This window comes from Phyllostomus discolor, chromosome 1 (assembly GCF_004126475.2).
Source record: "Phyllostomus discolor isolate MPI-MPIP mPhyDis1 chromosome 1, mPhyDis1.pri.v3, whole genome shotgun sequence".
NCBI lineage: Eukaryota > Metazoa > Chordata > Mammalia > Chiroptera > Phyllostomidae > Phyllostomus > Phyllostomus discolor.
The window spans coordinates 197610017-197636414 of NC_040903.2; the positions used below are offsets into that span (position 1 = coordinate 197610017).

Genomic DNA, 26398 nt, shown 5'->3' on the forward strand with positions numbered 1-26398 from the left:
CTGTAAGAGGATGATTGTGATTTTTTTAACCTCTTCTGTAGTGGCAGCAGCCCTTCTTGATTTTCCTCTCTGACGTTCACCACATTTCATGACTTGGTGCCCACTTCAGCTCCTCCTCTCCGAACTGTTCGTGGTGTTCCTTCCAGGCAGTCAGCTGAACTGAGAACGGCGACAGCCTGTGAACAGCTACTGCACGCACTCGAACCGTCTCTCCCTTGCAAATGACCTTCTTTTCAGAGCCAGAGTTACACTCTCCAGGAAACATGGCGAAGGAAACCTGAGGAGGTTAAAGTTTGCCAAGGACCTGGTCAAAACTCATAGACTGGAGAAGAATTTGGAAGGGCAGAGTCAGAACTGGTGCACCTTGGGACCCCTCTGAAGAAAGAAAACTGTGTCAGAAGCACCAGACTTAACAAAAGTGCTTTTCTTTAAACAGCTGGGATTAACTTTCCTTACCCAGGTTTTAGGATATTCTCCCTCGGGGTGGCCGGCCGTGGTGGAAATCGGAGGTAGCTGCCGCTCTGTGTCAGCACCCAGGACAGTGGTGCTCGTTGAAAGCTGCTAGGGATCAGGCAGGAGGAACTCCGTCGGGAGCTCAGCAATGGTAACACCAAATACCAATTAATCCAGCCTGAACATTTGGCGATGTCAGAAATATGAAAGATGCTCAGACACAAATGTCAGAAAAATACAAAAATAAGGGAGGTAAGAAAAGAAAAAGCAATACCTTTTTAACATATCATTCATTATAATGGGGCAAACTGATCAGGACTTAAAATCACCTGGCATAGGTCCTTGATGTAGGCGTAGAACATACCATACTGTAGGTTAACCATCTCTGTCAGCCTTTCAGCCCCTTATTACTTGGAGTTTCAAGAAATATGATCAAGTCTATGGTATTTCCATCCTTAAATACAGGATTCCCTAAATTATGCATTTCTGAAAAATAAAATTTTAAGGGTTCCTAGACCCAATTCCAACATGAGCAGAGGAAGGGGGAGGGTTTCCCTTCACATCAACAAGCAAGGCTCATATACCAGCAGGGAGCCCCCAAATACAACTCAGCGCTAACTCTGTCTACACAGAGATAACATCAGATTCCACAGGTTAAAGTCAGTCCTATTAAACTCTGCATGCGTGTGCATATGTGGCTGCATGCATGCATGCATGCACGCATGCACGCACGCACACGTGCACTCACACAACTTCAGATGCCAGCCACAAACCCAGACTTCTAACCTGTGCTTCTGAACAACTGGCTATAGATTAAGAGCTGTGGATTGGAAGTTCCAATGACCCCTCCAATGCAGAATGCCAGTGCACATCCAGGTTGCTACCTGTGATTCTGATCTACTGGCTGCCTACCAAAGGTTCCCCAAACCCGCTCCTTGGGTCCAATTAATGTGCTAGAATAGCTCACAGAACTCAGAGAAACATGCTACTTACTAGATGACTATTATAAAAGGATGTAACTCGGAAAGAGCATGGAAGACACGCACAGGGCAAGGAGTGCCGAGCTGCCGTGCTGCACCACTCTCCCCACACCCTAACGTGCTCGTCAACCCAAAGCGCTCCGAGCCTCATCCCCTTGGGTTTTTATGGAGGCTTTAATTACGTAAGCGTGATTGATTCTCCTGAAAGTTCCAACCCTCTAATCACATGGTTCTCCTGGCAACCAGCCCCCATTTTTAGGTGTTCCTAAAAACCACCTCATTAACAGAGCAAGACACCCCTCTCACTCTCAGCACTGAGGAACTTCCAAGGGTTTGGGGAGCTATGAGCCAGAAACAGGAGGAAGACCAAATGTGCATTTCTTATTATAAATCACACCGTCACAATAATGATAGACTTTTAGTGCTGGGATATGAAAGAATAGAGGGACAGTGTGGGGCTGTGCGTGTAGCAAGGCGCACAGGTGGTCTGTGGCAGAGCTAGAACTGGAATCCACCTCACCTACTGCGTTAACCCCAGACTCTTTCCAGTAGACCACTGATTTCAAAGGTCCCACCAATCTATTCAGTCATTCTATATGGCAAATGTCAGCAAAGTCATCCTAAAATACTGCCTTTCCACTACCATTTAGTCCTCTTACACCCCTCTTTTACTCCCTGAAATCCCTTTTTTGCTCCATCCCGCCACCCCCTAACCTCCCCCCTTCTTAGCTGTCACCCTGTTCTCTTTCTATGAGTCTCTCTCTGTTTTGCTTATTAGTTCAGTTTGTTCATTAGATTCCACATATGAGTGAAATCATATGGTATTTGTCTTTCTCTGACTGGCTTATTTCACTTAGCATAATGTTCTCCAGGTCTGTCCATGCTGTCTCAAAGGGTAAAATTTTCTTCAATACAGTAAAATTTTTTTTAAATAACAAATTTTTAAAAGAGGGAGGAAGGGATGGAGGGAAAAAGAAAAAAAGTTCATTGAACAGTTGAGAAAAAATATTAAGTGTAATCAACATGATATAAAATGAGTAGGAAATTGAACCAAATTAAAGGATAAAACAAAACTATTACTTAGCATTAAAAAAATAAAATACTGCCTTTGAGAAAGTGCAATGTAAGTAATTAGGAACTGACCCCCTCCCCTTCCACACCAATTTTCCCACTTAAATGGCCAATAAAATACTCAACAGTAGAAAGAATTGGTGTCACTGTTAATGCTGAACTGTTGGGGAAATATCTGTTAGATGCAGAAGGATTAGGTTGAAGAACGACATTGAGGGCTTTTATATACTGCCTTCCTATGAGATTGCAGTCTAGGAAATCAGTGGGGGGCCTGGAATACACCAGACAAATACCCTCTTACTCTAAGGGTTGGGGTCTGGAGGTAGCAAGAGGTGAGGGCCAGGCAAGGAGTCTGCCACTCAGACTCGCTTTCCTCTACCAGCCATCTGCATCTGGACCTCAGTCAGTGGGTGCGTTAGGAGATCCTAAGGCTTTTTTTTGGGCATGGACAATGACATCATTCAGGAAAGTGGATACTACAACCACACTCAATCAAAAGTTACACTGGTGTGTGTGTGGTGCAGTGGGGAGAAGAAGTACATGAGAGTCAAAGAATTAAAAGGGTCTTTGTTTGGTGGTTCTTAATGTGTAATTTAGATTCAAGTCCTACTTTTCATTTCTGCCCACCACGTGTTTAAACAGTTGTTAACATAGAACTATAACTGCCAGGCATTTCCTGTCTGTCACATCCCTTCTTTCTTATCTGATTATGAAAATCCCTTTTTAAAAGAGACAGAAACCTGTACTAATCTTTGACAGAATCTGTATCAGTTCCCCCATGATCATAACCCTTAATGGCAAATTTAGACTTTCTTTTCTGAAAGTAAGCAAATATTTAAAAATCTTGGGTCCTTGGAATAGATGGTATAGCTTAAAGGAAAGCCTAGTGGAGAAGATTCAGAGAAGCTGCCAACCTCTGAAATAAGTTTAAGCAAAAAAGAAAAATTTTAGAAATTACTAATGTACACTATCATGTCATCTGGAAATAATGAGTTTCACTTCCTCCTTTCCAATTTGGATGCCTTTTATTTCTTTTTCTTGCCTTATTACTGTGGCATAGAAAATCCTATAGTTTCCACCAAAAAACTACTCGACCTTATAAGTGAATTTGGCAGAATAGCAGGATACAAAGTCAATATTCAGAAATCCATTACATTTTTGTATGTCAACAATGACCAATCAGAAAGGGAAACTAAGAAAAAAAATCCTATTTACTATAGCAACACAGAAAATAAAAGGAATAAATTTAACCAACAAGATAAAAGACCTGTACTTGGAAAACCATAGAACACTGAAGAAAGAAATTGAGGAAGACACAAATAAGTGGAAGCACATACCATGTTCATGGATTGGAAGAATTAACATTATTAAAATGTCCATACTATCCAAAGCAATCTATAGATTCAAACCTATTAAAATACCAATGGCATATTTCACAGATCTGGAACAAATATTTTAGAACTTTATGTGGAACCAAAAAAGATCCTGAATAGCCTCAGCAATCTTGAGAAAGAAGAACAAAGTTGGAGGGATCACAATATCTGATTTATATCGGATACTATAGTACAAGGCCACTATATCAAAACAGTCTGGTGCTGGCATAAGAACCAACACGTAGATCAAAAGAACAGAATAAAGAGCCCAGAAATAAACCCATGTCTCTATGGGTGTATTTGACAGAGGGGGCACAAGCATACAATGAAGTACAAACAGCCTCTTCAATAAATAGTGTTGGGAAACTGGACTGGTACATGCAAAAAAAAATGAAACTAGACTACCAACTTTTACCATACATGAAAATAAACTCAAAATGGATAAAAGACTTAAATATAAATCATGATACCATAAAAATCCTAGCAGAAAACAGGCAGTTAAATTTCAGATATCTTATGTAGCAATATTTTTGCTAATACATCTCCTAGGGCCAGGGAAATAAAGGAAAAAACAAATGGGACTACATCAAATTAAAAAGCTTCTGCATGACTAAAGAAAACCATCATCAGAATGGAAAGAGAACAGACCGTATGGGAGAACATATTTGCCAATGATATATCAGACAAAGGTTTAATTTCCAAAATATATAAAGAACTCATATGACTCAATAACAGTAAGATAAACAATCCAATTAAAAAGTGAGCAAAGGACCTGAATAGACACTTCACCAAGGAGGACATACAGGTGGCCCATAGACATATGAAAAAATGCTCAACATCACTAGCCATCAGAGAGATACATGCTAAAACCACAGTGAGATATCACCCCACACCTGTCAGAATGGCTATCATTAAAAAATCAACAAACAACGAGTAATGGTGACGATATGGAGAAAAGGAAGTCCTGGTGCACTGTTGGTGGGAATGCAGACTGGTGTGGCCACTGTGGGAAAACAGTATGGAATTTCCTCAAAAAACTAAAAATGGAACTGCCTTTTGACCCAGCAATCAAAACACCTAAGGATCCCAAAACACCAATACAAAAGGACTTATGCACTCCTATGTTCATAGCAGCGCTATTTAAAAGGCAAGTGCTAGAAACAACCTAAGTGCCCATCAGTAAATGAGTGGATCAAAAAACTGTGGTATGTTTCCACAATGAAATACTCTGCAGCAGAAAGAAGAAAAGAATCCCTACCTTTTGCAACAGTGTGGTTGGTACTGGAGACTATTATGCTAAGTGAAATAAGCCAGTCCATGAGAAACAAACACTGTATGATTTCACTTATACAAAGAATGGAATGAACAAGACGAACTAATGAGCAAAAGAGAACCAGAGGCATGGAAACATGGAACAGACTGACAGCTGCCAGAGGGGAGGGTGGAGGGAGGTAGTAGTGGGAAGAAGGGGAAGGGATTAGTCAAAGAACATGTATGAATGACCCATGGACACAGACCACAATGTTGGGATTGACTGTGGGAACAGGGTGGGGGGTGGGCTGAGCGGAGGAGGGCAAAGAGGGGAAGATTGGGACTACTGTAATAGAATAAACTAATAAAAAAATGTGAGAGCTCTAAAAAAATTAGTAATATACTTAACAAAATTTGAGAATGAGTGCATCAGTATGTAGAGCTGGAAAAAGCTGTCATATAGAGAGAGCGAGCAGTCTTAGGTCAGGGAGGGTTGCACAGAAATTAGAAATACCTATGTGGACAGTTAATTGGGTTGAGCACAGTGAACAGAGATCAGGCACTATGGAGCATTAAATTAGTGAAATAAAGGACACATTTTAAACATTCTGCCAAAATTTTGAGGGAAAATTATACAGAGATAAAAATAATGAGAGAAAAAATAGTCAACTTTAAAATAATGAGTTCTAAGAAGAGAATACAGTAGTCATTGTTGGCAAAATAGGCCAAAACATAAGGATATAAAGGGTTTTGAACAGTATAATTAATGGGATTAAATTAATAGATATGCAACTTTGTACCCTGCAGAACTCCCATGGAATATTTTTCAAAGCTAGAACATTTCAATTAAGTACTCAAAAAGTAGAAATTATACAGTCCTCATTCTCTGATTTACAATAAAAAGAAACAAAATAACTTGGATCAAAATTATATTACATACTATATGAAAAATAACAGTTGTACATATAAAAACAAGACAAGGATGCCTATTCTCACCACTTTTTGTTCAACATAGTACTGGAAGTCCTAGCCAGAGCAGTTAGGCAAGAAAAAGAAATGAAAGACACACAAATTAGAAAGGAAGTAGTAAAACTGTCTCTATTTACAGATGACATGATACTATTATAGAAAAACCTAAAGACTCCAACAAAACAAAAAACTGTTAGAACTAATAAACAAATTTAGTAAAGTTTGATGATACAAACCCAGTATACAAAGAATCAGTTACATTTCTATACACTAACAATGAATTATCAGAAAGATAAAATAAGGAAACAATCCATAAATAATTGCATCAAAAAGAATAAAATGCCTTGGAATACAGTTAACCTAGGAGGTGAGAGATCCTCCTAGGATCTGAAAACAATAAAATATTGATGAAAGAAATTGAAGAATGCACGAGTGAATGGAAAGATATTCCACACTCACAGATTGTAAGAATTAATAGTTAAAATATCCATACTGTCCAAAGCAATCTACAGATTCAGTGCAATCCCTCTGAAAATTCCATTGGCATTTTTCACATAAAAATTTTTTAAAGGTAAAATTTGTATGGAAGCACAAAGGACCTCAAATAGCCAAAGCAATTTTGAGGAAGAATAACAAAGCTGGAGGCATCATACTGCCTGATTTCAAACTATATTACAAAGCTATAGTAATCAAAATAGTAAGGTATTGACATAAAAACATACAAATAGATCTATGGCACAAAACAGAGAGCCCTGAAATATACCCACACATATATGGTCAATTTGTGACGAAGAAGCCAAGACTGTAGTCTTGGAAAAAGGACAATCTTTTCAATAAATGGTGTTGGAGAAATTCATATGCCATACAGAAAAATCAACTCAAAATCGATTGAAGACTTGAACATACAACCTGTTACCATAAAACTCTTAGAAGAAACATAGGGGATAAACTGTTTGACATTGGTCTTAGCGATGAATTTTTCAATTTGATACTAAAAGAAAAGAGGCAGCAAAAAGCAAAATTAAGTAAGTGGGACTACATCAAACTTAAAAGTTTCTTCATAGGAAAGAAACCATCAACACAATGAAAAGCTAGCCTCCTGAAAGGGAGAAAACATTTGCAAGTCATCTATCTGGTAAGGGGTTTAATATCCAAAATATATAAAGAACTCATACAACTCAGTAGCAAAGAAATAACAATAACAATCTGTTTTAAAATGGGCAAAAGAACTAAACAGACATTTTTGCAAAAAAGACATAAAAATGGCCAACAGATGCATAGCAAGGTGTTTAATACCACTAATTGTTGTGGAATCAAAACCATAATGAGATATCACATCACACCTGTTAGAGTGTCTGTTTTAAAAGAGAGGTTAAAAAAAAAGGAAAATAAAAAATAAAAGAAATAAAGGTTAAGTGTTGGCCAGGATGTGGAGAAAGGGAACACTTTTGCAATGTTGATAGGAATGTAAATTGGTACAGCTACTATGGAAAATAGTATGGAGGTCCCTCAGGAAATTAAATATGATCCAGCAATTTCACTTCTGGGCATGTATATCCAAAGGAAATGAAAACAGGAGATTGAAGAGATATCTGCACTCCCGTGTTCATTACAGCATCACTCACAGTAGCCAAGCTAGGGGAAAAACTTACGTGTCCATCAATGGATGAGTGGATAAAGATGATGCGATACATACACACACGAGAATACTATTAAACCATGAGAAAGAAGGAAATCCTGCCATTTGCAACAACATGGATGGACCTTGAGGGCATTAAGTAAAATCAGCCAGGCAGAGAAGGACAAATACTGCATGATCTTTCTTATCTGTGGAATTGAAAAAAAAAATGTCAAACTCAGTAAAAATGTGGTTGCCAGGGGCAGGGAGGTGGAGAAAATAGGGAGAGTTTGCTACAAGGGTCCAAACTTTCAGCGAGAAGATGAGTAAGGTTGGAGGATCTAATGTAAAATATGTGCTGTATTATAGAAGTATGTGGAGAGTAGTATGTGACTGCTCTCATTAAAATAAATAAAATGTGAGGTGATGGATGAGTTAAATAACTAGATAGAAGAATCCTTTCACAATGTGTCTGTTTATCAAGTCCTATGACGTACACTTTAAATATCTTACAATTTCACTCATCAATTTTCTCTCAGTAAAGCTGAAACATTTCTTAAAATTGAAAGAATTGTACACATCAAAACGTGTATTTGAAATGTAGTTCAAGATGTACTAAGAGGAAAACTCATAGAAATACTGAAAAGAAATTAACCGAGACACACGTGGCAGGTTGGCTTCAGCTGACATACGACTCCTGCCGATTTCCCAGAGCACCGTGCTGAAAAGAACTAGGGGGACTTCTCTGAGCTCTGCAAGAAAGAGCGCTTTGGTGGATTAGTAACGTCCACCACCGACAGGGAAGGTGCTGGAACCGGTGAACAGGCACGTGATCTGTTTGTCATACCTGAACTAAGCTTTCATCTCTCGAAGTAAAAAAGGGTCAATTAAAAAAAAAAAGATAAGAAAAACAGATCTAATGAAATCAAGGAGAAAAGTAATAGAAAGTGAAAAGCAAGCAATAAAATTAGTTAAGTTCAAAACATGATTTAGCGTGGGGCCAGGGATGAAGAAAATAAACATAACTCTGCCAGAAAAATAAAAGAATTAAAATATAAAAGAAAGGTTTTAAAAGCAGATGTAGAGGACATTGAAAAATCATGAGAATATTTTGCACAATTGTATGCTACTGAATTTGAGGCGGGGGGGAGGGGGACTATCAAAATTAGTTCTTGAATAACAAGGAAACCAAGTAGAACAAGGCAAAAAATTTTAAACTATCCAAACTGGTTCTCAAAGAAGTAGGGTAAACGGGTAAGCCTAGGAAGCAATTTTAAAATATTGTCTCTCCAAGAGTTTTTTGAACCTTTCTTCTGCAATATGTGGAGACTTTCGAGTGCCTGCAAGACCAAGTTGAGTCCGTGCTCGGACGTCAGGGCCTTCCACAGTTTGTCCTCTATTCCTGTCTCCGGCCTTCCCTGCGCTAGACTGCCCCTCGCACAGCCTCCCCCACTGTTGTTCCCTCACGCTCCCGTCATCCCCTCTGTGTGCAGTGCTCATAGCCTCTGGAGTCTTAAGTCCTGCCCTTTATTCAAGGTCAGGTTTTAATTTATCTCCTTGATGCAGCTTTAACTGCCCCACCCTTAGTTTTTCAGCTGACTCTACCATCTACCTCCTTGTCTTATTTTGTCTTTGTATGTGTCCTGCTTCCCATAAATTTCTTAGGGGCATACACCTTGCCGTCACTATTTTATTGCATATACAATGCCCACTGTGCTATGCAGTGCTCTGGGTGTTGGTGATGACACCAGTGGACAAAACATACATGAGCCCTGTTTTTACAAAGTTTGGTTTTGAGAAAGGAGATAAGTTCAGGCCCCAGCTCACGATACAGATTATATTCATGATGGGTTCTCAGGAAATGGTGCTGGTGGTAGTGACATAGTCTCTTGCATCAAGGATCACTAAATAACAATTATCCTTGATCATTGATCCTATGTAGAGTATTGTGAGAGGCAGTAGAAAACAATTGCTAACAGCCCAAGATTTCCAACCAGATTTGGATCCTGGTTCCTTCACTTAATGGACTGTCATTTAGGGATACCTCTAAGCTTCTGTTCCATTATCTGTAAAAGATAACCTTCACCTTGGGGTTGTTCTTAGGATTAAATGAGATCATGTATTTCCCTGACGTAAATTAAGTGCCGGTGCACACTGGTTGGTGCCGTTGTAATTGCTGCTGCTGCTGCTGCTGCTGTTGTTTCCTATTAAAAGAAATCACGTTTTTGTTAGTAAGATGATACTCATAAGTGTGACTTGGCTCTAGCTAGCAAGGCTATGGAAATTCAAACACATTCTGATTTCCTGAACACTAATAACTCTGATGACTATTGAAGGCAAAGGCTTAGTTTCAAACAAAACAAAAGATTAGATGTGGACCTACTGACTTCCAGTCAAGTTGGCTCCATAAGTTCACACTTAATATTCTCCCTTGGCTTCAAACACACAGCAGTGAGAGATAAAAAGCTTAAAGAAGAAGACCAAAAGGACATAGCTGAGCTTCAAAACAAGGGAAACATCTCCTTTGGCCTCAAAATGTGCAGAAATAAGTGAGAAGGAGTGCAAGAGGCTGCAGCGACGGAGGCTGGAGCTCTCTGAACCCTGCTTTGGAAGTGGGCAGCGGCAGCCCCGGTCTCGCGTACTGGGGCCTGAGAGTGCCCGTACCCATGAGGAGGGACTAAAACCAGGCTCCTTAATTGAAAATTAAAAAGTGATTTTTCAACAGGGGGTGACGTTGGCGATGTCCAGAGTCATTTTTGGTTTTCATAGCAGGGCAGCTGAGGGTGGGGGGTTGCTGTTGGCATCTAATGAGCAGATTCTAGAGATAATGCTAAACAACCTGCGGAGCACAGCACAGGTCCCCTCAACAGAGAATTATCCAGTATAAAATGTCAACAGTGCCAAGGCCAAAAAAACCCCGAGCTAAAAAGAACGCAGTGGGTTCTGCTCATGGGAGGCTGAGAAAGCTGGCACGGACCTCCTCACAGGAGACTGTGTGCCCACAGAGCCAGGCAGTAATCACATGCCTTCGCAGCTGTTCATGTCTCACAGCTCATCTGGATCCCCAGATACCACTGAGGCAAGGCCACCAAAGTAACCACTGGATAGTCTGGTCCAGACCGGGGTTCAAGGGCCTGGGTGGGGGCGACTACAAAATCTTCAGATAGGGAGGGGCGAGCAAGCAGAGAGACAAGGAGGAAATGCTTCCTATTCAAAAGGAGCCTGCAAACCAAAATTCCAGAACCCTGGACTAAATGTCATACTAAGAAAGGTTGCCAACAAAACCAACAACTGGAACGTGAATTCCTTACAGATGAAATTAATATTTCTAAGTGGTCAGACATGTTGGGTTCTGTGCCAGATAGGCGTGTCTGTGGGGCACGACATGTGGCTGATAGGAAGATCCGCAGCGAGACAAGAGGGATAGGTGAACAAGCCATACTCCAGGAAGTGTTCACTGAGAATTTTTCTAGTATCAAAAACGTGAGTCCTCAACTAAAAGTTCCATTCCAGGTACCAAAATAAATGCACCTCTAGACACGCCATAGTGAAACGGCAGAACATTGAGCATCAAGGGAAACCTCACGTACACCTGAGAGAAAATGCACTTGAGCTGCCCAGGGACACACAATACCAGCACTCTCCCCAGCAGTGATAGGGGCAGAAGACAAGAGCGATAGCTTCAAAGTGTTAAGTACCTTTCAGTCTAGAATTTTATACATAGCTAAACATGTATAAATGTTTATACAATGACTATTCAGGAGAGAAGGCAAAATAAAAATAATTTGAAACATTTAAAGTCTAAGAATATGCAACCCATGACCCTCAGTGAAAGAACTAGCAAAGACCGGAGGATGAAGGTGAGCCCGGAAGTCTCAGATAACGTGAAACAGTGAAGTGCAGAAGTTTTATAAAGTGTTGATGAGTACTAGTGACTATGAAAATAATTGTTGGTCTGCTTTACAAAGACAGAACACATTTAAGACAACACCACCAAAGTTCAGGGACAAGAATAGTCAGTGGACAGTGAAGGTATTACAGGTCTCTGTCAAGTTTAAGGGCAAGACAGAAATACCAAATGGCTTCACGCTTTTTTAGGAAAACAGGAGCTAAATGATCAATATACAGCCTGTAGCGTTCAAACCAATGGAATGGGGGAGAAGGGAATGCAGAAACTTGATGAATCCAGTGGAAGGCAGGAAAGACCGGGGTGGAGGTAAGCAAAGGAAAAGGATGGTAAATGGAAAACAAAAACTAAGATAATAAAAATAATTCCAACTGTATGAGTAAAACTTATAAATTTTAACAGGTTATACTCTCCTATTAAAAGATGATCAAATTGCATTTGTTTAAATGTTCAGTTACAGGCTGCTGTAAAGAAACATCTAAAGTAGAATCTCAGAATGACAAAAGAATCAGAAAAAGACAAATCACGTAATACTAATTAGAAAAAAATTAGAGCAATAGATGAAATAGAATCAAGCAAAAAGCATTAGTAGAAATAAGGAAAATCACTAATATGCACTTACCATCATCAGCTTAAAATGTATAAGTCAAAAGATGACAAAACTATAAGGAAAATTGGCAAATTATCATTATAGTGGATGATTTATTTAAATATACTTCTATTAGTGTAAGTCAAAAATTTCTGAGGATTTTGAATATTTGAAGTGCAGAATTAACCATTTCCCTTAAAAAGTAACTTTTAGTCTTATTTGACCACCACTTATAATTTTAAAAATACATGTCATATGCAACCCAGTGAAATATCTATATGTGTATGAAACAGAAGGTTTGCAAAATACTATTCCATGTTGTTTTTAAAATGCTGATTGTCCTCTGAATTTTACAATGCCCTTACGAGTCACAGGTCGCAGCCTGAAAAACATTCAGAGCTAGGCACGCTTCCCTGCATCCAAAAGGGAGAAGATACGTGCTCTTCAAGTGCATGTGGGACATGTGCACACACTCAGCACACACCGTATGTCACATGTGAAGGCTCCACGCACTTCCAAAAACCGGTATCAAGTAGTTCACACTTTTTAACTACAATAAGTACACTGACATTGGAAATAATACAAAGGTGTTTTTTAAAGGCTGTTTGGAATTTTAAGAAATACAGAACATACACTCCTGTGTGATAGAGGCGACCACAGTAAAACACTGGGAACTGCATGGCCGTGGAAGTGCCGCATGAGTCTGTGGGAGAGCCCAAACTGCACGCAGAGGCAGCCTTCAGTGTGCTTATTAAAGAGACGAGAAGGATTGAAAAGAAGCGAGTGAATCATTTAACTTGAAAAGCTAAACCAAAGGGACAACAGTACATCGATGGAAGTAAAACAAACCACAGACCAGCCCGTGGGAGAACGTGGGAGAGCCGTGCCTCGCACGGCGTCTGGCGCGTGGCGCTCGCCCAACCCCGGTGAAGGAGCGCGTGCAGCTGACGCCACGGTAGAGGGGATCACCTCCGGAAGCCGTGATAAAAAAGAGACAGGGCCCACATAAATAACTTGAGGAATAAAAAGGAATGTGCCATACAGTGGGCTAGATGACGTGCAATGCATTTATGAAATGGAGCCCCACGCACCACTACTCCACAGAAGTTGGCTTCGCTAAATGTTTCTTGAGCTGAGTCTGGAAGCAGACCCAAATGAATAATGTTCTCATTGTTATTTGCTGAGGGTCAGCACATTAGGCTCTGTTGCCGGAACGTGTGTCTAATCCCTGGACTGATAGACGGGGAGGGGGCGCACATACCCGTACACCTGTGTGCCCGTCTGTAGGTTGTAAGGAAAGTTGTAACATCCTCAATCCGTGGGCAGATGTTTACCAGGGAAAGTCCGTGTTCTCTTCTTGGAATTCAATTCCTTAACCTAACTTTTGTCTTAGGATCTCTTCTCTCCTTTGGAAGTTGAAGGAGGCTGGTGGTACTGGTATTTTATAAAAATGATGTAGTTTGGGGGTGATTCTTCTCAGGACCCTCACAGGTGCCACCCTGTCTCTGCCGCAGCCCTGATGAGGTCAGCATTTCTAGCCCTACTCTCCCTGTAAAACCTTGAGTATTTTCCTTCTGTGGGTCCTTCCTCCTACAGAAAGGTCATCCCTGATGTGGTGGCATGAATCCAAGATCAACTTTTACGAAACCATTGAAATAGAAAACTCGTACCCCTGTGTTCGAGATGTGGGAAGCCTTGAAAAGAACCCGAAGAGAAACAATGTAGCACCAAACCACAGTCAGCCTTGTGAAGTAATGAACAAAACAGATCTTAAAGAAAGGATATCACTTTCAGAAAAGTTTCCACTGATCGAAATAGTTGGGGGGTGGGGGAGAACAGGGGAAACCACAAGTAAAGGAACTAAAGGGTCACGGAAGAAGCATGTCAGAAAGAAGCTTTTCCAGCAAGTGGATAATGGGGATCTCACTCACACGAACCCTCCTAGACGGGCATGGACGGCGTGTCGTGCAGGCCGGCCCCACGGTGCGGTCTGGTCCCGGTGCCAGTGGGATTCCGAGCCAGCCATTTAATCGGCTTGTGTTCCCTGTTTTGAGACTTGCCCTGAAAGAAATCTTTCAAAATGGTAAATGCAGGCAACATTTCAGCTTATAGAGATTATTTGTTTGTGATGCATTTTTGAACAGTTTCTTTGAAAGGCCTGAAAGAGCTGTTGCCCCTTACTCGGAGTGGGAATAGTGCCTGTGTCCAGCTCTTCCTTGGAGCTCAGAAAAATGGGAGGGCAAGGGAAGTAGATGGACAGGAATGGAGCAAGTGAATTGAATGTGGGCTAGGCTGTGTTCATTTAACATTTAAGGAAAGCCTTCAGGGACTAGCTATGAACATACCCTGAGAAAAAGAGACTGCCTAATTGAAAAGAGTGTGTCACTATTAATGAATGGAATTCTAATTCTTTGTTGCCACTATGCATGGCCACATTTCTTATCTCAGTTTTTAAGTGGCTCCGTTAATGAGGAAGCCTGCCCTTCAGCAGCTTTTGACAATTGTAGACAGAAATTCAGACTCTTCTCTGTAGATGAACTAAGCCCATTACCACAGCTGAGACTGTACTGAGCCTCTAACTCGCAACCTTTGGCTACATCTGACACTTTTCCATCTCCTAGAGCGTGTACCATTTCCATGAAGAGCAGTTAAGGACCGCTTAGAGGACCAGATAGTCACATCTAGTGCTCACAGATAGGGTTCGTATGATATAAAGTTAGTGGCACTTTTCTTTTTTTTTTTATTTATTGATTTTAGAGAGAGAGAGACATCAATTTGTTTTTCCACTCAGGGAATCATTGATTGATTCTTTTTAAAGTATATTTTATTATGTTATTACAGTTGTCCCAATTTCTTCCTCCTCTTTATCCCCCCTCTACCCTGCACCCCCCGCCCCACCAACATTCCCTCCCCGAGTTCATGTCCATAGGTCATACATACAAGGTTTTTTTGGCTTCTCCATTTCCTATACTATTCTTAACCTCCCCCTGCCTATTTTGTACCTATCATTTATGCTTTTATTCCCTGTACTTTTTCCCCCATTAAGCCCCCTCCCCCTCCCCACTGATAACCCTCCATGTGATCTCCATTTCTGTGATTCTGTTCCTGTTCTATTTTGCTTAGTTTGTTTTTGTTTTTAGGCTCAGTTATTGATAGTTCTGACATAAAGTTGTCATTTTACTGTTCATAGTTTTGATCTTCTTTTTCTTAGATAAGTCCTTTTCACATTTCATATAATAAGGGCTTGGCGATGATAAACTCCTTCAGCTTGACCTTATCTGGGAAACACTTTATCTGTCCTTCCATTCTAAATGATAGCTTTGCTGGATAGAGTAGTAGGTCCTTGCCTTTCATTACTTCAAATACTTCTTTCCAGCCCCTTCCTGCCTGCAGGGTTTCTTTTGAGAAATCAGCTGACAGTCTGATGGAAACTCCTTTGTAGGTAACTGTCTCCTTTTCTCTTGCTGCTTTTAAGATTCTCTCCTTATCGTTAACCCTGGGTAATTTAATTATGGTATATCTTGGTGTGTTCCTCCTTGGGTCCAGTTTCTTTGGGACTCTCTGAGCTTCCTGGATTTCTTGGAAGTCTTATTTCCTTCGCCAGGTTGGGAATGTTCTTCATTATTTTTTCAAATAAGTTTCCAATTTCTTGTTCTTCCTCTTCTCCTTCTGGCACCCCTGTGATTCAGATGTTGGGACATTTAAAGTTGTCCCAGAGTTTCCTAAGCCTCTGCTCATTTTTGTTTGAATTCTTGTTTCTTCATTCTTCTCCAGTTGAATGCTTATTTCTTTCTTCTGTTCCAAATTGTTGATTCGAGTCCCAGTTTCCTTGGGACTGGGGTTGGTTCCCTATATATTTTTCTGTATTTCACTTTGCATAGCCTTTACTTTTTCCTCCATTTTGTGACCATTCTCAACCACTTCTGTGAGCATCCTGATTACCAGTATTTTGAACTCTGCATCTCATAGGTTGATTATCTCCTTGTCACTTAGTTCTTTTTCTGGAACTTTTATCTGTTCTTTCATTTGGGCCATATTTCTTTGTCTCAGTGCACCTGCTACATAGTAAGTGGTGGAGCCTTACATATTCACCAGGGCAGGGCAACTCACGACACTGCTTTGCTCCTTGGTATGTGGTGGAGGGGTCCGAGAGGGAACACTGTTACTCACTCAGCTCTGTGCTGGCTTTCAGTCACTTCCTCTTCTACCCACAAGCAAATTGGTGCTTTCTGGTACTGATTCCCAGGTGGGTGGTTTTGTGTGCATTCTAGGACCTTGTGGGTCTCTCCAGGGACTCTCTTGTGAGGCTGGGAGTTTCTCCCACTGTCACAGCCCCCCAGGTCTTTATAGTCAGGGGCTTTCAGGCTTTATTTTTCCTGTACTGGAATCCTGGGTTGTTCAGGCTGTCTAGCTCCCCAGTTGTTCCTCCTGGTTTGTCCACACGCAAATGTGGGACCACCTGGTCTGCTAGCCACCACCTTGCCCATCCAGTCTGCCTTGCTGCTCGTATCCTCTCTGCCCCAGCTGCCTTCTCCACCCCTCCCACCGGTCTGGACGAATGTTTCCTCTTTAACTTCTTGGTGGTTGGACTTCCATACAGTTCGATTTTCTGTCAGTTCTGGTTGGTTGTTTTTTTTTTTAATCTTTTGTCCTTTTTTCAGTTGTGCAAGGAAGCAAAGCGCATCTACCTACGCCTCCATCTTGGCCGGAAGTCACTGACTGATTCTTGTATGTGCACTGGTCGGGATGGTGCTCTAGCTAAGCTCCCCCTCCTGGGCAATGACACCTTTCTTGTCCCATCTTTTCAGTATTTCTCACTGTAAGACTCCAATATTTTCATACCTGCAGTTTTTCCAAGTTCATCGATAGCCACCTCCTCATATTCCATATGCACTGTGATCAGAAAACAGCAGGTCATGGAACTGCATCAGACACACATTTAACTTTGCACATTCAGCTGTTCAGAAAAAAGAGAAAGTACAGTTTCAATGAAGTGGCTGATTCCATTTGGTATTGCACTCGGGATGAGACAGGAGATGCGCCGCCCCTCCATCAGTCTCATCTCCCGTGAGCCTGTCTCACAGGAAGGGCCGCCCACTGCGCTCTGCGTTACTCTCCCGCTCAGAGATGCGTTTCGCAGCATGGCCTCTTGCTGCACGCCAGCCACCTCATCTGGGGCACCATTGAAGCAACAGTGATTCATTCTGATGCTGGCAGGAAGAAAGTGTGTGTGTCGAATTTATTAAGAGATTGTCCATCTCAAATGAGACCATTCTTCCTAGGGAATCATTTTGACTCTGCGATTTTGTCTCTTAGATTGCCAGTCAATTACCTTTTGACCTTAATAGCAAATTGCCATTAACATTCAGTTTCTGAATGTCTTGTGCTCATTCTTCTATGGTTTAGCGCTGATGGTCCACACTGAGTTAGAGCCCGTGTGTCATCCAATTTGGTGTTTCTGTGTGTGCTACACTTACGGTGAATGCAAAGGTTGTCAGTATTCCTAAGTAAAGATAACAGTACTAATAATTGTTTATTTAGCAATTAATATGTCCTAACTTAATATAACTTAATATAATATCAGACACTGTGCTAAGATGTGCTTTTCATCCACCATCTCATTTAATCCTTGACAGCCCTGACTTAGGCCCTTTTATCCTGAAGTTAAGACATAGTGCCTGACTTAGAGACAACCGAGGAAACACGTGCATGTCTGCCCGTAACACAGGTGCTCCCGGGAAGGCAGCAAAGAACCCCTGAAGGAGCAGGTCAGCGAGTGCAAGTTAGCACGCAGGCTCCGGACAGGCTGGATTGCAAAAGTTCTCACTGCAGAAATTGGAATGTATTTTCCTGAGGAAACAGTGTTATCACAACAAAAGAATATTTACCCATAATGTGCATGGGACAGTAATAACACAGACCCACACTATTTTGTGTGCCAGTGTTGTCACGGAAAAACTCACTCAGCATTTCCTCTTGGAAGGCTCTGGAAAGGGGACCCTGTGCTAGAACAGTGGAGTTAGCAATGTTGTTCAGATGAGTCAGGAGTGGCTCCCAAGGCTTGTGATGAGGGCTGATGGAGGAGAGAGCGGAACTGGACACAGAGGGGACAGAGGGCCAGGAGGTTTCCCCCGAGAAAACAGGAGAAAAGGAGGGTGAGCACAGGGAGGCAGTTCCATGGAGAGAGGGGAGGGAGGAGGTCGGAGAGTTCAGGCACCCAGAACTCACTAGGTCTAGCCTCCTCTGGATCTTCTGGGGTGTGGCCTTTGCTTCTTCTCCTGACCCCAGAATTTCACCTCCTGCTTCCATTTTTACTGCAGACAGTCAGGGTTTCCCTGTGAAACTGAGGCTGACCCCATCCCCCACCCCCATCCCTGTCGCCACTTTTTTTCCCCCCAGTTTCTCCTAACACAGGCAAATAGACCCAAGGGCTTTTAACTTCTGTAAAAGAAAGATCTCATCCCAGGCCCTCCAGAACTCTTCCTTTTTCACTTGGGACCTAGACGAACAAACATCAGCCTATGGGTGCTCCAGGTGTTTCTGTGGGGTGGAGGCAATCCATAAGGAGCTGAGATGAAATGCGTAAGCATTCCAGATACAGCTAACCGAGGGTGAAGCTGGTGGGAAAAGGGAGAAGCCCTGTGCTCCTTTCTCTCTTCTTTGCCTCTGGGGCGTCCTGGAAATGCAAGTGGAAAGGAGACAGTAGGTAGGGACCAAACCACAGCCTGGTGGTATGGGGCCGGGCAGGGGTAGAGTGTAAGACACGTGATCCCCGCATCGCTGCTGCGGTCTGCTCTCAAGGTGCATGTCTCCCTCAGTGACATGGGGACCACCTGGGCACCTGAGCCTCCGCCAGACTCTCCAAGTGGCACCCATGCCACCTTCCTCTTTGCCCACCAGCCAGTGTTTCCGTGACTTCCCTGGGGGCTGTAGAAAGCCCAAGTTCCCAGGCTCTGTCCCAGACTCACTGATCGGAAGCTCTGACCGAAGGGCCTGGAAGCTGCATGATGAACAAGTTTGTCAAGCACTGCTCGTCTACCTACGCCTTTACCTCTCTGGTCTGTAAGGGGCCTGGCACATTCTGAGCCCCTGTCTGCCTCAGGGCCATTATCTATGAGACCTCTCCAGGAAAAGCTCTCCTCTTGGCTGATGCCTGCCTATCACAACTCCGTGTCTGCTGAAATAGGGTTTCCTCGGAAAGACTATCCTTGACCACTCTCCTCACAGTCTAAATCTGGCCCCTCTGTTTCATTCTCGTAGCTCCTTGTACTTTGTTTCCTTAACATTTATCACACAGTTTCTATTGTATGTATTTGCTTAATGTCTGCCCCCTCACTAGCACCGAGCACAGGGAATGCTTAATAAATAGTACGTGTGCGGATGCACAAAGATGGAAGAGTAGTGCGGAGGAGAGGGGGACGGAGGGTTGGGTTGGACGCTGCTGAGCAAAGAAAGAACTGAGCATGTAAAAACTTCACCCTCCCATGTAAACTTCTGACCCATCAGCTAAAATCAAGGTAGATGAACCCAACCAGTGTTTGTTTATGGGGGAGATGGGGTCAGATTCCTTCAAAGAATAATTATTAAATACCAAATGTGTGCAGAATGTAATATGGCTACAACTGTGTGTAAGACTGATACAATCTCCGTTTTTATGGAGCTTACATTCCAGCCAGGGTAACAGAGGTAATGCAGCCAGTTCCACAGTTCCACAGCTGTAATTGTGGTAATGCCATGAAAGAATCGCAGGGAGACCTGACATGATCTGTAGGGTGTCGAGCTGGTCACAGAATTGCTCGGACGTGGCTGGGGAATCCACACACTCTGTCCTGTCTCTCGTCAAAGCTGGTGTGAGGGGAGGTGCCCCTGTGTAATGGTTCCTGAGCCTCGGCACTGTTGACATCTTGGGCCAGATAATTCTTTGTCTGAGGGCACTTTCCAGTGCCCTGGAGGAGATGTTTAGTGCTGTTCCTGGCCTCTCCCCGTTAGATGCCAGGAGACCACACAGTTGTGACAGCCACAGATGTCCCAGTGTCGCCAGGTGTCCCTTCCACAGAGGTGGGATGAGGCAGCAGAATCCATCCTTGAGAACCAGAGCTCTACACGCACCTTGGCTTGTTTTGAATGTCTTTGTTTACTTACAATTTACCCAAGTCAATACTGGTAACTTTATCCATTCGATAAGTGTTTATCACATGCTTGTTAGGTGCCAGGCACTGTTCTAGGTACTACAGACATAGCAGCGACCAAAGCCTGTGCTTTCCTGAAGTTGCATTCCAGGGGGAGAGGTGGACAATGCACTTTAAACTGTGCATTATTTCAGAGGAAGGGGACAGGTTGGTCATGGAAGGCCTCTCTGATAAGATGACATTTCATCAAAGTCTTGAGAGAAGCAAGAGAATGAGCCCCATGAGAGGGAACATCAAGAGCAAGAAGCAAAGCCATTGGAGGGCCTGTAGCCTGTACTTGACCTTGCCTTTCCATGCACATGTCTAACCAAGCTGCTTGTGTTTCAGAGGGTCAGCCACGGAAGGGCAGCCGAACGGACTCCAGAGCATCCTTAACTCTGCAGCGTTTGTGCCCGTCGCCAGCTCCTCAGGTGAGTGGGCACAGCAGCCGTCCCGCCTGCGAGGGAGGGCGCTGGGCTTAGCGCGTTCTCTCTTCTGCTTCCGGAGAGGACTCCAGTTCAAACCCCGAGGCATCCGGGCTTTCAGGCTTTTGCTGCGTTGTAGCAAAAAATGGCCATTTTTGTTACATTCTCCTTTAAAATGACACTGACAATTTAGGATTCAATGGTTTTCTGGATAATTTGGGGTAGATGGGATTTTCCAGTCTGGTAGGACCCTATCAGATTTGCGGCATTTAGTAAAAAAATGCCTGCATTGGACTGGTGTTGCACTGTTTTTATAGTATTTCCACCTGTAGTATCTCTCCCTGGTCTTCACAACAGCCCTGTAGGTTGGATCTTCTTGTCCCCCCAGCCCAGATGAGGAAACTGAGGCTTAGGCAGGCGAGGGGCCTGGAGGAGGTCACACGCAGATGCGGAGCTGGAGCTCCGTTCTCTGACCTCAGCCCCGTCACACTAGCAGCTCGGTCTTGCCAGGCAGGCTCTGAGGGCCCGGAGCCTGTCCATGTAGAACTTAAATAAAGTCAGGTGGCACTGGGCCACAGACAGTCCTAATTCTTAAAAATACACTAATACGTAACCAGAAAATTGAAAGAAAATCACTTGAATTCAATTCAGATATTTGTCATTGATCACCTGCTATGGAAAAAGTAACATTCTGGCACAGGGATGCATCCTTGACGAATGAGACAGTCACTGCTGTCGGGGACAGGCTTGGGGCGGAGGGGAGGGTCCTCGGGGAGCAGCAGGCACTGGGGACGAGCGGAATCACGGCGGACCGTGCTGGCTGAGTGCTTGCTGGGTGTCGGGCACGGTTGTGACTGCCTTGCATGTAGTAACTCGGTGGTTCACAAGGCAGGCATATAATACAGGAACTGTATGCTGCATTTTACAGCAGAAGAAATAAAGGCACAGACAGATTATGAAACATGTCTAAAATTTCACAGCTAGCAAGTGGTGGGGCTGTATTTGAACCCAAGCAGCCTGGTCCAGGCTCTTTAGGGATGTGGAAGGCTTGTTAGAGGAAGAAGCATCTAAAGCTGAGGTTTGAATCTGGACAAGTCAGCCGGGAAGGAGGGGGTGGCCTGGAGTGGAAGGAGGTCTAGGAAGAGGGGATGACATGTGCAAAGGCCGTGTTCTGGAAGCCCTCGTGTGTCAGTGCAGCAGGGGACTAAGGCACGAGCAGGGAGTGGCAAGAGAAAAGGCAGGTAGCAGGGCCAGTTTATGAGCTGTGTGAGGAGCTGGCTTCTCAGAGCAGTAGGGCGCCATCAAGGAGTGTGTGCAGGGGGAGGCAGGTCGGCGGGCTGACTTAGTACACCTTAAAATGATGATAAGACCTCCAAGAAGCCTGGTTTCTTTGACTGCATCATGGGGACAATTACATGTATCTCATAGGCTTACTACGAGGATTAGATGAAGCAATTATATAGAGAAAGGTTCTATAACTACACCCAGATAAGGTAATAATATAAAACTATAAAGATTTTATTCTGCACTTAAAATCTTAGAACCTGAATTCAAGAAATACTTGATGGGTATCAACTTGTCCCCCCATCCTCCATGCCTCAAAAAAAAAAAAAAAAAGAATTACCAGAACATGATCATTACTTTTAAAGAAATAGCATTTCTGCCTGGAACTGTTAGGGACTGAGAAGTGGGTGGATGAGAGAACGATGACCTGGTTGGGAGGACACCCATCCGATGTGGCCGTGAGAGCCCCTTCAGCACCACGAATTCGCTGAAGCCCACGGAGTTTACAGCCTAGACAGGGGTGTCCAACCTTTTGGAATCTCTGGGCCACCCTGGAAGAAGAGGAGTTGTCTTGGGCCACACATTAAATACATTGTAACACATAATCACAAGAAAATGTCATTATGTTTTAAGTAAATTTACGATTTTGTGTTGGGCCACATTCATAATCACCCTGGGCCATGTGACACCCACGGGCAGTAGGAGGCCCAGGAACCTGGCCTCTCCCATTTGCATGTCTAATGGATAAACACTGAACTGAACTCTTGCATGTACTCTGGCTGAGGAAGTTAGGAACTTGAGGGCCCAGGTGGGTCGGACTTTCAGCATCTTGATCATGACTTGATACTTCCTGACTGTTGAAGTTACTTAGGAGATTTTGTAATGTTTGTACTGAATTTGGTATTAGCATAAAACCAAAGAGCAAAGAAAAGTTTACACTTCTCCCTGGATTTTTTTTTAATTTGTAATAGGATTTTTTTTTTTACATTTTATTTTTTATTATATTTTTTAATTATTCTAAAAGATTTTATTTATTTATTTTTAGAGAGAGGGGAAGGGAAGGAGAGAGGGAGAGAAACATCAATGTGTGGTTGCCTCTCGTGTGCCCCACACTGGGGACCTGGCCCACAACCCAGGCATGTACCCTGACTGGGAATAGAACCAGTGACCCTTTGGTTTACAGGCCCATGCTTAATCCACTGAGCGATGCCAGCCAGGGCTGTATTTTATTGATTATACTATTATAGTTGTCCCAATTTTTCCCCCTTTGCCCCCCTCTCCCATTCCCTCCGGCAATCCCCACACCATTGTTCATGTCCATGGGTTTCAAGCCTATAAGTTCTTTGGCTACTCCATTTCCTGTTCTTTACATCCCCGTGGCTATTCTGTAACTACCTGTTTGTACTTCTTAATCCCCTCACCTCCTCACTCATTCCTCCATGTCCCCCTCCCATCTGGCAACCATCAAAACTCCGTATCCATGATTCTGTCTTTCTTCTTGTTTAGTTTGTTTTTTAGATTCAATTGTTGACAGATACGTATTTATTGCCATTGTATTGTTCATAGTTTTGATTTTTTTCTTAAATTAGTCCCTTTAACATTTTATATAATAATGGTTTGGTGATGATGAACTTTTTCAGTTTTTTCTTGTCTGGGGAGCTCTTTATGTGCCCTTCCATTCTAAATGATAGCTTTGCTGGGTAGAGCAGTCTTGGCCGTAGGTCCCTCCTTTTCATGACTGAATACTTCTTACCAATCCCTGCTATCCTGCAGAGTTTCTTTTGAGAAATCAGTTGACAGTCTTATGGGAACTCCCCTGTAAGTAACTAACTGCTATTCTCCTACTGCTTTTAAGATTCTCACTTTATCTTTAACCTTTGGCATTTTAATTATGATGTGTCTTAGAGTGGGTCTCTTTGCATCCAATTAGTTTGGGACTCTGTCCTTCCTGGACTTGCATGTCTATTTCCTTCACCAAATTAGGGAAGTTTTCTTTCATTGTTTTTCATATAGGTTTCCCATTTCTTGCTCTTTCTCTTCTCCTTGCACCCCTATGATGTGCATGTTGGACCTCTTGAAGTTGTCCCAGAGGCTACTTATACTATCTGAGTTTTTTTGGATTCTTTTTTCTTCTTGTTCTTCTGATTGGTTGCTTTTTACTTCCTTGTGTTCCAAATCATTGGTCTGAATCTTGGCTTCATTCACTCTACTGTTGTTTCCCTGTAAATTGTTCTTTAACTAGTGTATCCTTCGATTCTGACTGGATCTTTTTTATGCTGTTGAGGTCCTCACTAAATTCCTTGAGCTTCCTAATAACCAATGTTTTGAATTCTGCATCTGATAGATTGCTTGTCTCTATTTTGTTTATTTTTTTCTGGTACTCTGATCTGTTCTTTCATTTGGGCCATGTTTCTTTGTCTCTTCATTTTGACAGTCTCCTTGTGTTTGTTTCTATGTATTAGGTAGAGCTACTATGACTCCCTGTCTTGGCATCATGAGCTAATGTAGTAAGTATCTTGTAGGGTCCAGTGGCACAGCCTCCCCTATCACCTAAGCTGGGTACTCAAGGTGTGTCCTTCAAGTACACTGAGTACACCCTCTTGTAGTTGAGCCTTGATTGCTGTTGGCAGGTTAATGGAAGGGATTTACCCAAGCCAGTGAGTTGTAAAGATTGGCTGTGGCCACTTATCACCAACCTCTGCCCTCTGTGGAGGATCAGCTGTGCAGGGGCAGGGTGGTGGTGCAGGCCAAGGCCAGCCCCCTCCTGTGTTTTGCTCAGGGTCACCCTGCCTGAGATGATGAACAGTCTGAGAAGGCTGCTACTTGTGCTGGGCTTGGAAATTCCCAGGCAAAACCAAGCTGTGAACCTAGGCAGGCCGCTGCTAGTGCCGTGCCTGGGACTCACTGAGGCCAGCTGTTGCTTGTTTGAAAGGATTTCAGAAGTCTTGAAGCATGAACCAAGACCAGCCATTCATATGGAAAAAAGCTACTGTTAACAGCTCTAAGCCGGGCAGGATGGAGCCTCAGGGATTCTCCAGGTAGGGACAAACAGTGTTAGCCAGGTTGAGGGAGTCTCAGATATGGCATCCATGTGCTGGCTTTGTGGCTCTGTCCACCTTTCTGTCTGGGAGAAAGCTGTCCCCCAGCTCTCGCCTTGATGCCAGACACTTCAGTTCCTCCCCGAATTCCACTGGTGCCTTTCAGGCTGCTACCACAGTGCTGGAGCTCAGAGGGAGTGAGTCTGATTAAGTTCATGTGTGGGTTCTTTAAGAGCCACTGCTTGGGACTATAGCAGTTTCTTCCACCAACTCAATCCCTGCTGGTTTTTGTGGCCAGCAGTTGTGGGGACTTACCTTCCTGGCACTGGAACCCAGGGCCGAGGGGCCTGGTGTGGGGCTGGAATGCCTTGCTCCTGAGATAACCCTCCCGAGTTTTTATCCACCACATGTGTATGTGTGACCAGCCTATTCCGCATCCCTGCTCCTCCTACCAGTCTGGGTGGATGTGGCTCTTTAATTCTGTAGTTATCAGACTTCCATTCAACTCAGTTTCTGCTGGTTCTGAGTGATGGTTGTTCTATAATTTAGTTGCAATTTTGATATGGGTTTGTGAGGAGGCGAGCTGTGTCCGCCTATGCCACCATCTTGACTGGAAGTCCTTTCCCTGGATTCTAATATGTACCTGTCCCCCTCTTCTACTTCAGATAAACACTTCATTCCTCTTGCCTTGTTTAGGTAGCCTGCTATTTGTGGCTCTTGGCCTCTACAGTCCATTGAATTTGTTTCTGGTCTATGACTTTTGTGATGTTCCTGATCCTCAACCACTGACGCATCTGTGATACACTAGGTGCAGGCATTTTCCATACTTCCCAATAAACATTTTACCTCGGCAGTGTGATAATAGTAACAAACCCTGCTGGACTTATTTATACAGCTAGTAAATAACCACTTGGCACTTGATCATTTCAACATCAAATCATATGTTTTTCTATATCATGCATAGACTTAAAAGGGGTTCAGAAGGGTCCTATTAAAAGGAGATTAGGTTGTTTCTAAGAAACATTTTTTTAAACCCCACAAGAAGGGAGAACAACTCCATAATATGTCAAAAAGTTGATGCATCTCTCTCAGAGCTGGGAAGCCTGTGCCAATACAGGAATCTCTAAACTGACTTTGAAAGGTATTTACCCCCTGTCTGGTCTACTTACTGTAACTCAGTGGTTAAACATGGTTATTAATGAGCCCATGGATATGGCAAAAGCCTGTTTCCTGGTCCCTTGACCCTTTCCCATGTCTGGCCAGCCGGGCCAT

The 26398-nt window shown here is 43.0% G+C and overlaps 1 protein-coding gene across 16 annotated transcripts in view; it reads left to right on the plus strand.

Annotated features, from left to right (window-relative positions):
• The window catches only part of TTLL5 (tubulin tyrosine ligase like 5), a 252574-nt gene that overhangs the window by 189279 nt on the left and 36897 nt on the right, over nt 1-26398 (plus strand). For all 16 annotated transcript variants that reach the window (XM_028505839.2, XM_028505833.2, XM_028505835.2 and 13 more), the window contains one exon: nt 20728-20810. In XM_028505839.2, the coding sequence (XP_028361640.1) occupies nt 20728-20810 (83 nt within the window). The remainder of the gene's footprint in view (nt 1-20727; nt 20811-26398) is intronic.